The sequence below is a fragment of the Salmo salar genome, chromosome 19 (assembly GCF_965601325.2).
Source record: "Salmo salar chromosome 19, fSalSal1, whole genome shotgun sequence".
Classification (NCBI taxonomy): Eukaryota; Metazoa; Chordata; class Actinopteri; order Salmoniformes; family Salmonidae; genus Salmo; species Salmo salar.
In genome coordinates this window covers 79,674,698-79,688,616 of record NC_138309.1, presented here as the reverse complement: position 1 = coordinate 79,688,616, position 13,919 = coordinate 79,674,698, and the positions used below count along the sequence as shown (strand labels likewise).

Genomic DNA, 13,919 nt, shown 5'->3' with positions numbered 1-13,919 from the left:
ACCAGGAGACCCTGTCTAGCCCTAACACCAGGAGACCCTGTCTAGCCCTAACACCAGGAGACCCTGTCTAGCCCTAACACCAGGAGACCCTGTCTAACCCTAACACCAGGAGACCCTGTCTAGCCCTAACACCAGGAGACCCTGTCTAGCCCTAACACCAGGAGACCCTGTCTAACCCTAACACCAACAGGAGAACCAGTCTAGCCCTAACCCCAACAGGAGAACCAGTCTAGCCCTAACCCCAACAGGAGAACCAGTCTAGCCCTAACCCCAACAGGAGAACCAGTCTAGCCCTAACACCAGGAGAACCAGTCTAGCCCTAACACCAGGAGACCCAGTCTAGCCCTAACACCAGGAGACCCTGTCTAGCCCTAACACCAGGAGACCCTGTCTAGCCCTAACACCAGGAGACCCTGTCTAGCCCTAACACCAGGAGACCCTGTCTAGCCCTAACACCAGGAGACCCTGTCTAGCCCTAACACCAGGAGACCCTGTCTAGCCCTAACACCAGGAGACCCTGTCTAGCCCTAACACCAGGAGACCCTGTCTAGCCCTAACACCAGGAGAACCAGTCTAGCCCTAGACCTAACAACAGGAGAACCTGTCTAGCCCTAGACCTAACAACAGGAGAACCTGTCTAGCCCTAGACCTAACAACAGGAGAACCTGTCTAGCCCTAGACCTAACAACAGGAGAACCTGTCTAGCCCTAACAACAGGAGAACCAGTCTAACCCTAACACCAACAGGAGAACCAGTCTAACCCTAACACCAACAGGAGAACCAGTCTAGCCCTAACCCCAACAGGAGAACCAGTCTAGCCCTAACCCCAACAGGAGAACCAGTCTAGCCCTAACCCCAACAGGAGAACCAGTCTAGCCCTAACCCCAACAGGAGAACCAGTCTAGCCCTAACCCCAACAGGAGAACCAGTCTAGCCCTAACACCAGGAGACCCAGTCTAGCCCTAACACCAGGAGACCCTGTCTAGCCCTAACACCAGGAGACCCTGTCTAGCCCTAACACCAGGAGACCCTGTCTAGCCCTAACACCAGGAGACCCTGTCTAGCCCTAACACCAGGAGACCCTGCCTAGCCCTAACACCAGGAGACCCTGTCTAGCCCTAACACCAGGAGAACCAGTCTAGCCCTAGACCTAACAACAGGAGAACCTGTCTAGCCCTAGACCTAACAACAGGAGAACCTGTCTAGCCCTAGACCTAACACCAGGAGAACCTGTCTAGCCCTAGCCCTAACAACAGGAGAACCTGTCTAGCCCTAGACCTAACAACAGGAGAACCTGTCTAGCCCTAGACCTAACAACAGGAGAACCTGTCTAGCCCTAACAACAGGAGAACCTGTCTAGCCCTAGACCTAACAACAGGAGAACCTGTCTAGCCCTAGACCTAACAACAGGAGAACCTGTCTAGCCCTAGACCTAACAACAGGAGAACCTGTCTAGCCCTAGACCTAACACCAGGAGAACCTGTCTAGCCCTAGACCTAACACCAGGAGAACCTGTCTAGCCCTAGACCTAACACCAGGAGAACCTGTCTAGCCCTAGCCCTAACACCAGGAGAACCTGTCTAGCCCTAACACCAGGAGAACCTGTCTAACCCTAACAGGAGAACCTGTCTAACCCTAACACCAGGAGAACCAGTCTAGCCCTAACACCAGGAGAACCTGTCTAGCCCTAACACCAGGAGAACCTGTCTAGCCCTAACACCAGGAGAACCTGTCTAGCCCTAACACCAGGAGAACCTGTCTAGCCCTAACACCAGGAGAACCTGTCTAGCCCTAACACCAGGAGAACCTGTCTAGCCCTAACACCAGGAGAACCTGTCTAGCCCTAACACCAGGAGAACCTGTCTAGCCCTAACACCAGGAGAACCTGTCTAGCCCTAACACCAGGAGAACCTGTCTAGCCCTAAAACCAGGAGAACCTGTCTAGCCCTAACACCAGGAGAACCAGTCTAGCCCTAACACCAGGAGACCCTGTCTAGCCCTAACACCAGGAGAACCTGTCTAGCCCTAACACCAGGAGAACCTGTCTAGCCCTAACACCAGGAGAACCTGTCTAGCCCTAAAACCAGGAGAACCTGTCTAGCCCTAACACCAGGAGAACCAGTCTAGCCCTAACACCAGGAGACCCTGTCTAGCCCTAACACCAGGAGAACCTGTCTAGCCCTAACACCAGGAGAACCTGTCTAGCCCTAACACCAGGAGAACCAGTCTAACCCTAACACCAGGAGACCCTGTCTAGCCCTAACCCTAACACCAGGAGAACCTGTCTAGCCCTAACACCAGAAGACCCTGTCTAGCCCTAACCCTAACACCAGGAGACCCTGTCTAGCCCTAACACCAGGAGACCCTGTCTAACCCTAACACCAGGAGACCCTGTCTAGCCCTAACACCAGGAGACCCTGTCTAGCCCTAACACCAGGAGACCCTGTCTAGCCCTAACACCAGGAGACCCTGTCTAGCCCTAACACCAGGAGACCCTGTCTAGCCCTAACACCAGGAGACCCTGTCTAGCCCTAACACCAGGAGACCCTGTCTAGCCCTAACACCAGGAGAACCTGTCTAGCCCTAACACCAGGAGACCCTGTCTAGCCCTAACACCAGGAGAACCTGTCTAGCCCTAACACCAGGAGACCCTGTCTAACCCTAACACCAGGAGACCCTGTCTAGCCCTAACACCAGGAGACCCTGTCTAACCCTAACACCAACAGGAGAACCAGTCTAGCCCTAACCCCAACAGGAGAACCAGTCTAGCCCTAACCCCAACAGGAGAACCAGTCTAGCCCTAACCCCAACAGGAGAACCAGTCTAGCCCTAACCCCAACAGGAGAACCAGTCTAGCCCTAACCCCAACAGGAGAACCAGTCTAGCCCTAACCCCAACAGGAGAACCAGTCTAGCCCTAACCCCAACAGGAGAACCAGTCTAGCCCTAACACCAGGAGACCCTGTCTAGCCCTAACACCAGGAGAACCAGTCTAGCCCTAACACCAGGAGACCCTGTCTAGCCCTAACACCAGGAGACCCTGTCTAGCCCTAACACCAGGAGACCCTGTCTAGCCCTAACACCAGGAGACCCTGTCTAGCCCTAACACCAGGAGACCCTGTCTAGCCCTAACACCAGGAGACCCTGTCTAGCCCTAACACCAGGAGACCCTGTCTAGTCCTAACACCAGGAGACCCTGTCTATCCCTAACACCAGGAGACCCTGTCTAGCCCTAACACCAGGAGACCCTGTCTAGTCCTAACACCAGGAGACCCTGTCTAGCCCTAACACCAGGAGAACCTGTCTAGCCCTAACACCAGGAGAACCTGTCTAGCCCTAACACCAGGAGACCCAGTCTAGCCCTAACACCAGGAGACCCTGTCTAGCCCTAACACCAGGAGACCCTGTCTAACCCTAACACCAGGAGACCCTGTCTAACCCTAACACCAGGAGACCCTGTCTAACCCTAACACCAGGAGACCCTGTCTAGCCCTAACACCAGGAGACCCTGTCTAGTCCTAACACCAGGAGACCCTGTCTAGCCCTAACACCAGGAGACCCAGTCTAGCCCTAACACCAGGAGACCCTGTCTAGCCCTAACACCAGGAGACCCTGTCTAGCCCTAACACCAGGAGAACCAGTCTAGCCCTAACACCAGGAGAACCAGTCTAGCCCTAGACCTAACAACAGGAGAACCAGTCTAGCCCTAGACCTAACAACAGGAGAACCTGTCTAGCCCTAGACCTAACAACAGGAGAACCTGTCTAGCCCTAGACCTAACACCAGGAGAACCTGTCTAGCCCTAGACCTAACACCAGGAGAACCTGTCTAGCCCTAGCCCTAACAACAGGAGAACCTGTCTAGCCCTAGACCTAACACCAGGAGAACCTGTCTAGCCCTAGCCCTAACAACAGGAGAACCTGTCTAGCCCTAACAACAGGAGAACCTGTCTAGCCCTAGACCTAACAACAGGAGAACCTGTCTAGCCCTAGACCTAACACCAGGAGAACCTGTCTAGCCCTAGCCCTAACAACAGGAGAACCTGTCTAGCCCTAACACCAGGAGAACCTGTCTAACCCTAACAGGAGAACCTGTCTAACCCTAACACCAGGAGAACCAGTCTAGCCCTAACAGGAGAACCTGTCTAACCCTAACACCAGGAGACCCTGTCTAGCCCTAACACCAGGAGAACCTGTCTAGCCCTAACACCAGGAGAACCTGTCTAGCCCTAACACCAGGAGAACCTGTCTAGCCCTAACACCAGGAGAACCTGTCTAACCCTAACACCAGGAGAACCTGTCTAGCCCTAACACCAGAAGACCCTGTCTAGCCCTAACCCTAACACCAGGAGACCCTGTCTAGCCCTAACACCAGGAGACCCTGTCTAGCCCTAACACCAGGAGACCCTGTCTAGCCCTAACACCAGGAGACCCTGTCTAGCCCTAACACCAGGAGACCCTGTCTAGTCCTAACACCAGGAGACCCTGTCTAGCCCTAACACCAGGAGACCCTGTCTAGCCCTAACACCAGGAGACCCTGTCTAGCCCTAACACCAGGAGACCCTGTCTAGTCCTAACACCAGGAGACCCTGTCTAGCCCTAACACCAGGAGACCCTGTCTAACCCTAACCCCAACAGGAGAACCAGTCTAGCCCTAACCCCAACAGGAGAACCAGTCTAGCCCTAACCCCAACAGGAGAACCAGTCTAGCCCTAACCCCAACAGGAGAACCAGTCTAGCCCTAACACCAGGAGAACCAGTCTAGCCCTAACACCAGGAGACCCTGTCTAGCCCTAACACCAGGAGACCCTGTCTAGCCCTAACACCAGGAGACCCTGTCTAACCCTAACACCAGGAGACCCTGTCTAGCCCTAACACCAGGAGACCCTGTCTAACCCTAACACCAGGAGACCCTGTCTAGCCCTAACACCAGGAGACCCTGTCTAGCCCTAACACCAGGAGAACCTGTCTAGCCCTAACACCAGGAGACCCTGTCTAGCCCTAACACCAGGAGAACCAGTCTAGCCCTAACACCAGGAGACCCTGTCTAGCCCTAACACCAGGAGACCCTGTCTAGCCCTAACACCAGGAGACCCTGTCTATCCCTAACACCAGGAGACCCTGTCTAGCCCTAGACCTAACAACAGGAGAACCTGTCTAGCCCTAGACCTAACAACAGGAGAACCTGTCTAGCCCTAGCCCTAACAACAGGAGAACCTGTCTAGCCCTAGACCTAACACCAGGAGAACCTGTCTAGCCCTAGCCCTAACAACAGGAGAACCTGTCTAGCCCTAGACCTAACACCAGGAGAACCTGTCTAGCCCTAGCCCTAACAACAGGAGAACCTGTCTAGCCCTAGACCTAACACCAGGAGAACCTGTCTAGCCCTAGCCCTAACACCAGGAGACCCTGTCTAGCCCTACCTGTCTAGCCCTAACACCAGGAGAACCTGTCTAACCCTAACAGGAGAACCTGTCTAACCCTAACACCAGGAGAACCAGTCTAGCCCTAACAGGAGAACCTGTCTAACCCTAACACCAGGAGACCCTGTCTAGCCCTAACACCAGGAGAACCTGTCTAGCCCTAACACCAGGAGAACCTGTCTAACCCTAACACCAGGAGAACCTGTCTAGCCCTAACCCTAACACCAGGAGAACCTGTCTAGCCCTAACACCAGAAGACCCTGTCTAGCCCTAACCCTAACACCAGGAGACCCTGTCTAGCCCTAGACCTAACAACAGGAGACCCTGTCTAGCCCTAGACCTAACACCAGGAGACCCTGTCTAGCCCTAACACCAGGAGACCCTGTCTAGCCCTAACACCAGGAGACCCTGTCTAGCCCTAACACCAGGAGACCCTGTCTAGCCCTAACACCAGGAGAACCTGTCTAGCCCTAACACCAGGAGACCCTGTCTAGCCCTAACACCAGGAGACCCTGTCTAGCCCTAACACCAGGAGACCCTGTCTAGCCCTAACACCAGGAGACCCTGTCTAGCCCTAACACCAGGAGAACCTGTCTAACCCTAACAGGAGAACCTGTCTAACCCTAACACCAGGAGAACCAGTCTAGCCCTAACAGGAGAACCTGTCTAACCCTAACACCAGGAGAACCTGTCTAGCCCTAACACCAGGAGACCCTGTCTAGCCCTAACACCAGGAGAACCTGTCTAGCCCTAACACCAGGAGAACCTGTCTAGCCCTAACACCAGGAGAACCTGTCTAGCCCTAACACCAGGAGAACCTGTCTAGCCCTAACACCAGGAGAACCTGTCTAGCCCTAACACCAGGAGAACCTGTCTAGCCCTAACACCAGGAGAACCTGTCTAGCCCTAACACCAGGAGAACCTGTCTAACCCTAACACCAGGAGAACCTGTCTAGCCCTAACACCAGGAGAACCAGTCTAGCCCTAACACCAGGAGACCCTGTCTAGCCCTAACACCAGGAGAACCTGTCTAGCCCTAACACCAGGAGACCCTGTCTAGCCCTAACACCAGGAGACCCTGTCTAGCCCTAACACCAGGAGAACCTGTCTAGCCCTAACACCAGGAGACCCTGTCTAGCCCTAACACCAGGAGACCCTGTCTAGCCCTAACACCAGGAGACCCTGTCTAACCCTAACACCAGGAGACCCTGTCTAGCCCTAACACCAGGAGACCCTGTCTAGCCCTAACACCAGGAGACCCTGTCTAGCCCTAACACCAGGAGACCCAGTCTAGCCCTAACACCAGGAGACCCTGTCTAGCCCTAACACCAGGAGACCCTGTCTAGCCCTAACACCAGGAGAACCTGTCTAGCCCTAACACCAGGAGAACCTGTCTAGCCCTAACACCAGGAGACCCTGTCTAGCCCTAACACCAGGAGACCCTGTCTAGTCCTAACACCAGGAGACCCTGTCTAACCCTAACACCAGGAGACCCTGTCTAGTCCTAACACCAGGAGACCCTGTCTAGCCCTAACACCAGGAGACCCTGTCTAGTCCTAACACCAGGAGACCCTGTCTAGCCCTAACACCAGGAGACCCTGTCTAGCCCTAACACCAGGAGAACCTGTCTAGCCCTAACACCAGGAGACCCTGTCTAACCCTAACACCAGGAGACCCTGTCTAGCCCTAACACCAGGAGACCCTGTCTAGTCCTAACACCAGGAGACCCTGTCTAGTCCTAACACCAGGAGACCCTGTCTAGCCCTAACACCAGGAGACCCTGTCTAGTCCTAACACCAGGAGACCCTGTCTAGCCCTAACACCAGGAGAACCTGTCTAGCCCTAACACCAGGAGACCCTGTCTAGCCCTAGCCCTAACACCAGGAGAACCTGGCTAGTGCGGGCTGTATGAGGGGAAAACCATTAAATATCAATCTCACTAGGATGCAGGGTTCTATAATCTGTTTGCTCTATATATTATTGTTGTGCCCTCCCTCCCTCCTGCTCTCTCAGGTAACATCTGCAACAGTAGGGCTCCGTAATGACAGAGCATTTGCGTTTACATGAGCTTTGGACGAGGCGGGGATGTCTCTCCCATACCACATCAGTCTGCTGACAGGAGAGGGTAAATCATAGTGGCCGGGGTGGGGATAGGGGTGAAAACACAATCTGTAGGGATGTGTAGCTATTTCTTTTATGAATTTACGATTGATTTGACTTTGGCTAGAAATGTCTTGAGGTAATATTTGGTTTGACTTGAATCAATACTGCAGATACAGTAGGGATCTGTTCTAATTTAAAATAGGTTTTGTGGGCTTAGGGAGATTGGAGGTTTAATTGAATCAATCCAGCATTACGTGTGAGTGTTTGAGTGTGTATGCACGTGTGTGTGTGCATGTATAAACAGATGCCTCATATTTAGTGACGGAGGGGAAGAAAGAAAAAAAAAAAATCGATAAAGTTACACGTCGCAATTTTATTTTGGACGATATTATAAAATTGATACTTTGGCTCAAACTATCGATTTGTAAAAAAAAAAAATATGATTTTTTTTTGCAAGGTAGCGTTAGCTAGTGCTAGTCGGCTGTACCTGCGCCGGTATTGTTCATCTTATATCTTGTTCTTCATCGTCTTTTTATATAGTGAGCCAACATGTTTTCAGCACTTTTATATCCCTGACTGATCAAAAAAAAAATCTCTCTGCAGCAGACATATAGTGTGCAATATGTTGGATACATACAGAATTGTGAGAATCATATCGGCACCTAAGTATCATGGGAAGTATCGTATGGTGAGGTCCCTGGCCTCCCCAGCCCTACTCGTGTCTCTGGGATCTGCACAGCATCGAAGTGCTCTGACCACAGTCCAACCACAGAGACAGACTGAGCCGAGTGGAGCCAGTGCAGCCCAGGGCCAGTTCTGGATCAGTGCCCCTGCATCAACACCCTGTCAACCCCACCGACAAGAGCCCCAGGGAGCCTCGCTAAAAGCTGGGTGTCAGCGCAGGCGGCTGTCTACAAAGGCCCTGCTAGAGAGTACAGAGACCGATGTGACGGAGACGCAGAGCAGTCCCACACTGACTCAGAGAGAGGAGATGCAGGTGGTGCTATAAGATGATGCAGGTGGTGCTATAAGATGAGATGGCTAACGCTTTCATATAATATTGACAGAGGAGGAAATTTGACTGGGAGGAGACACCGACGCACAAAAGTACAATTCAAAATGGCTGCCATTTGAAAGATGTACAGTAAAAATGACCAGACCTCATATTTTCAAACAAAAATAAAATAATATTGATTTAATTTCAAGAAATTCAGCTCAGTAATGACCTCCTCTCACTCAAAAATCCATCACCTGTCATACATATCCTAACAACGTGGTCAACAACTACTATGGTTCCCCAGAGTAACCGGTCTTATCCGAAGATACAGAGTGGTGAAACGGTAGCCACAGATTTGCATAACCACCCTACCTTATATTATCCCGGCACGGTAGGGAGATCGGAGGGAATCACGCCTTCGACCTGCTGAGAGTATGGAGATATAGCAATACCATTTGCACATATTGTGATGACCCGAACCATACAGTGCTGACTTGTAATATTCCTTTCACGTTGTCGTTCGCAGCATGGATGCATAATCATGGATGCATAATCAGGCCAGCTCAGTACAGCTCAGATGGCTCAGTAGTCTAACAGGGCTCCCGAGTGGCGCAGCGGTCTAAGGCACTGCATCTCAGTGCTAGAGGCGTCACTACAGACACCCTGGTTCAAATCCAGGCTGTATCACAACCGGCTGTGACTGGGAGTCCCATAGGGCGGTGCACAATTGGCCCAGCGTCGTCTGGGTTTGGCAGGTGTAGGCCGTCATTGTAAATAAGAATTTGTTCTTAACTGACTTGCCTAGTTAAATAAAAGGTTACACAAAAAAGGCCTTATGGCCTGAGGTGTAGTGTATAGTCTACCTGCTGGGTAGCCGGCCTCTCTTCCCCAGAGAAAGCAGTTTCTGTCCCTGAGCCATGGCTGCTTCCTCCCTGGGCTCTCTCTTCACCATGGGGTTGGCTGGGGGGCGACCTCTGAGACGAGCAGCCCCCTCGTACCCCGACAGCATTGCCCTGAGAGAGAGAGAGAGGGAGGGGAGGATAAACATTTGAGAAAAAGAAAGAGTGCGAGGAAGGGAGAGACAGAGGGTGAGTGGGCAGGGGGAGAGAGAGTATAAAAGGGAGAGAGAGATCGAGAGGGTGAGTGGGCAGGGGGAGAGAGAGGATAAAAGGGAGAGAGAGAGATCGAGAGGGTGAGTGGGCAGGGGGAGAGAGATAGTGAGAGAATGATGGAGAGAGAATAGGAGGATGAACATTAGAAAGACAGCTACACAGACGGGCAGGCGGTCAGAAAATCAATAGGGACTGGAAATAGCCTTAGAGGAGATGTGGGACGTCTACATATAGTTGATTTGAATTATTTAAGATCAACATGTGTGTTTAACAGGGGGCATAAAGTTCAGGTGAGGACGTTCTCTGCCAAAGACAAGGATATGGGCTCAATTGCATACAACCACACGTTGCAGTGTTGCAATAGCATGAACAAATGTTTTTGTCAGTACTACAGTGGAATAATAACACAAAACTGTATCAGATGCTGTAAGAATAGTGTCTAGACACACCCAACAGCTAGATGCCTCCGTAGTCTGTACAGAGAGGTGCATGCAGGAGTACCAATGGTCTTGCTTTTGTACTATATGCCCAGATCAAAGATACATTATTTTCTTTAAGGAAACATTTTCACGTACTGTAAGCGATCGATAATCACTAAAAGAAATGCTGACCTTGAACGTAACATCCTCACGAGTAACCACTAGCACAGCCTACTCTTACAGTCTTTGGCAGGTACCACAACTTGACACCGTTCCAAATCGTATCACAAACACAGCATTACTTTAATTAGCTTCTCTAAACATCCCGACAAATGACATTTTAATCTGACATTACATCCGACACATTAAAGACACCTCGGAGTTGATAATCGAGTTTGTTTTATATTAAAACCGCTCATCACGGCTCGGCTCCCGTTAGGCTATTAGACTTGAAAAGCTTCCTACTGTAAACTCTGGCAGGCTAGCCATCCACGGCCCAACCAGGCCTAGACGGATGGAGCAGACCCAATGCAATTGCAGAAAATCCCTCTGAGCAGCGTGTAAACTAAGCCGATCAGCGGTGCTGAGTCGGCGTTTGACCAAACGCTTCTGATTCTAAACACTTATGTATCTGCTGTGGACATGGTGGGAAAATGCAACTCACCGCCCATAAAAACGTATTTGACAGAGAAGTCAACAACACGTGATCTGCCTCGTCTCCGACTCCATCGTTTGACGGAAACAGTCTAACCTTGGAATATGCAGAGAGTGGCGTGCGGTCCTCTCTTATGCCTTTTAGATAAAGCCTTAAAAATGTAATGACAGCTGCTCCTTTGCTAGATTAGAACAGTATCAGGTCCCCTCAGTGGAATCTGAAACAATGGTTAAATTACATTGGATTGCATTTAGCCAAGTCTCCCCTCCTTCCAAGGCTGTAGGCAGTTTCAATTAGAAATCTCAGTTGGGTGGCGACACCGACAGTGTTTAAAGACTGAAAATGCATCCCTTCCTCCTCCACTCGTCACTTATATCTGACATGTCAGGATGGGTGAAAGCTTTCATTAGTGAGGATGGAAGGAAGAATTTTAACCCGTTTCAAACAGGGCCAGCTGGCCACCTTGACGCGTCATCACAATGACATCACACGCCCTCACCTGGTCTCCATGGGAACATCCTGGGGTGGCGTGGCTTCCTCCTGGTCATCGGCGGTGCACAGCCTCTTGGTCTTCTGGACAAAGTGCACAGGGACAAAGGTGATCTGCTTCTCGCCGCCCAGACGGTCGGGCAGCACGACCTCCTTCTTCATGTTGATGTCAGAGTAGGGACAGCCGAAGGCACTGTGGAGGGGAGAGAAGGGAGGAGGGGTGAGAGAGAGAGAGAGAAAGAGAGAGTGACAGAGAGAGACAGATAGAAAGATTGAGCCAGGAAGAGAAAGAGCGAGAGAGAAAAGAAAGGGCGTCAAGCTCATGCGCTTCTCAGTCGGCCAGCCCAGGATGCAGCAGCAGGACATGTTTGGCCCAGTCTGTCACAGCGTATTAGTCAAACTGGCCCTTCAAAATTACAATGTGGAGAAAGTCAGTGTAAAAACTGCTCAGCGTGTGGTGCTGAGTTCCAGGCCACCAGAAACAGTAAAGAGTAAAGACATATTGCTATTGTGTGGCTGTTCAAAGTATTTAATTATATGAATCTCTAGGCTTCGCTGACCTAGAGCACATTTTCTGCAGCAAATCACTACTTTAGAAATTCAGAGGCTAGCTCTGTCTGTCTGAGGATTCAACTCCTTTCCCCGCTCTCTCCCTCTTCCCCTCCCTTTTCCTCTCCTGCTCCCCCCTCTTCCGCTCCCCTCCCTCCCGCTCCCCCCTCTTCCTCTCCGCTCCCTCCCATACTTATTTTAGTTCAGTTCAGTGAATTCCACTTTAGACCGTGACTCAAGTGGCAACAACGTTCCACAAAACAGCAAGAAGACAAACCTTGAAATAAACATGAAAAATACATTACAAACCACAATGAAGAGGCCAAAAAACGTGATGAAGTAATGAGAGAATGCAGCAAATGAAGTATGAAATGGAGTGAAAGATAAAGAGAGGGAGACAGAGATACAGAGAGAGAGAGAGAGAGAGAGAGAGAGAGAGAGCGCAAAGCTCTTCAATGTTTTTCCATTGATACTTGTCGAATACCTCAGGATTTTTGGAAAAGCCACCCTGAGGGTTCTGATACTAATTAGCTTGATGCTGTGTCATTGACAGGAGAGAACTGAGACACTCTTTATTTTGGGGGGACTTAACGTATTCACATCTGGGGATGGAACTCCATCTGGCAGGCGACGCTGTTCTCGTAACGCGCGCACACACACACGACCCCATGACTGACTAAGTGAACATTGGTGATGAAAGACTGAGTAATACCTCAAATATACTGCCCTTATAAACAGAGATGTGTAGCACACTCTTACCTTTCCACACAGACCTGAGGGGACCTGCAGCCCCATCTGCAGAATTAGCAGACTCCACTTCTTTCAAGTTGAGGCTGTACTTATCTTTTAAAGGGATACTTCGGGATTTGGGCATTTTTATGTCTCTGCGTCCAGTATGAAGAAAGTTAGAGGTAGTTTTGCGAGCCAATGCTAACTAGCGTTGGCTCGCCAGTCATTGCTAACTAGTGCAATGACTGAAGTGCAATGACTGAAAGTCTATGGTATCTGCTAGCAATAGTTAGCAATTACGCTAACGCTAGTTAACAACCTCTTTCAAACTGCAGGCAGAGACATACAAATGACATCCATGAGTTAATCTCTGGGGAAGTAGACAAGGGGCCTCAATGCCAAAATCCTGAAGTATCCCTTTAAGGCCTTGGCTAACAGTGGGAGAGTATAGATTTACAGATACAGCTGACAACTCTCACATTCTGATCGCTGAAAAGCTGGCCAACCATGACTGACAAAATACAGTAACGAGTGGAAGAGGGATCACCATAAGTGTCACAGCAAGCAACTGAAGCAAGTCACTGGGGTGAGGGCCAATCTCGTTTGTTTCCCGCATTATTATTTTCAAGGCAGGGCATCCCCAAAGCAACATCCAGGCATGCTTTGACATGACAACTTTCAACCAAGTGGCCAAACTCTGTCAGCTAGGGGACCAACAGAGCTAAGTGGGCGGCCGTACCCGCCTATATAAAATGGTAGAGGAAATGCTGGTACATACAACTAGTTTCAGGGCATAGGAGTGAGAGGTCAGAAGACAAAGAGGAGTTCCTCTAACACCGTCACACAGTCTTCACGCTCCACTACAGTCCATAAGCTCCCTTTACACATCTCAAGTCTGGCCATGAATTTGACGAAATTCCACTGGAAACAGGAGTAGATAAGACTTACGAGCGAGCGAGAGCGAGAGAGCACTCTGTTGGAAGGACACGGGTAAATCTAGAAAATGTTGGACCGAGAAAGATACACAACGGCCAAATCTGTTTTTGTTATTTACGTACTTACAGATGTAGTAATTAATCAAGTTATTATGTGTTTACTGCTAAGCTGCTAACACAATGCATTTGTCCTCACACACACACACACCCCGGCATCTGCTGCCATAACTTCACACAACTCTCCCCCTTTCTGCCTTGGGACCAACTAAACCGTGCGCGGACCAAGGAGAAACACAGATATGTACATTTTTGATAAGGTATTGGAACTGAGCCTTCTGCAGACTGGAGACTTTAAGCCCTGGACAAGACAATTTCTGTTGACGCCCGCTGTGGAAATCCACAACGCTTGTGTTCATTAAAATGGAATGATGCATGATAGGACAGCAGAACCACTAGCAACTGAAGCAGGAGGAGCTCAGAAATAGACTGCAGTAGCAGTAGTGAGCGTTG

General features: G+C 50.6%; 1 protein-coding gene across 5 annotated transcripts in view; it reads right to left on the bottom strand.

Annotated features, from left to right (window-relative positions):
* LOC106579653 (lethal(3)malignant brain tumor-like protein 4) overlaps window positions 1-13,919 on the bottom strand; it is a 132,489-nt gene that overhangs the window by 60,607 nt on the left and 57,963 nt on the right. For all 5 annotated transcript variants that reach the window (XM_014159770.3, XM_014159775.3, XM_014159773.3 and 2 more), the window contains exons 15-16: window positions 11,207-11,389; window positions 9,385-9,534 (exon numbers count right to left, since the gene is read on the bottom strand). In XM_014159770.3, coding sequence (XP_014015245.2) covers window positions 9,385-9,534; window positions 11,207-11,389 — 333 coding nt within the window. The remainder of the gene's footprint in view (window positions 1-9,384; window positions 9,535-11,206; window positions 11,390-13,919) is intronic.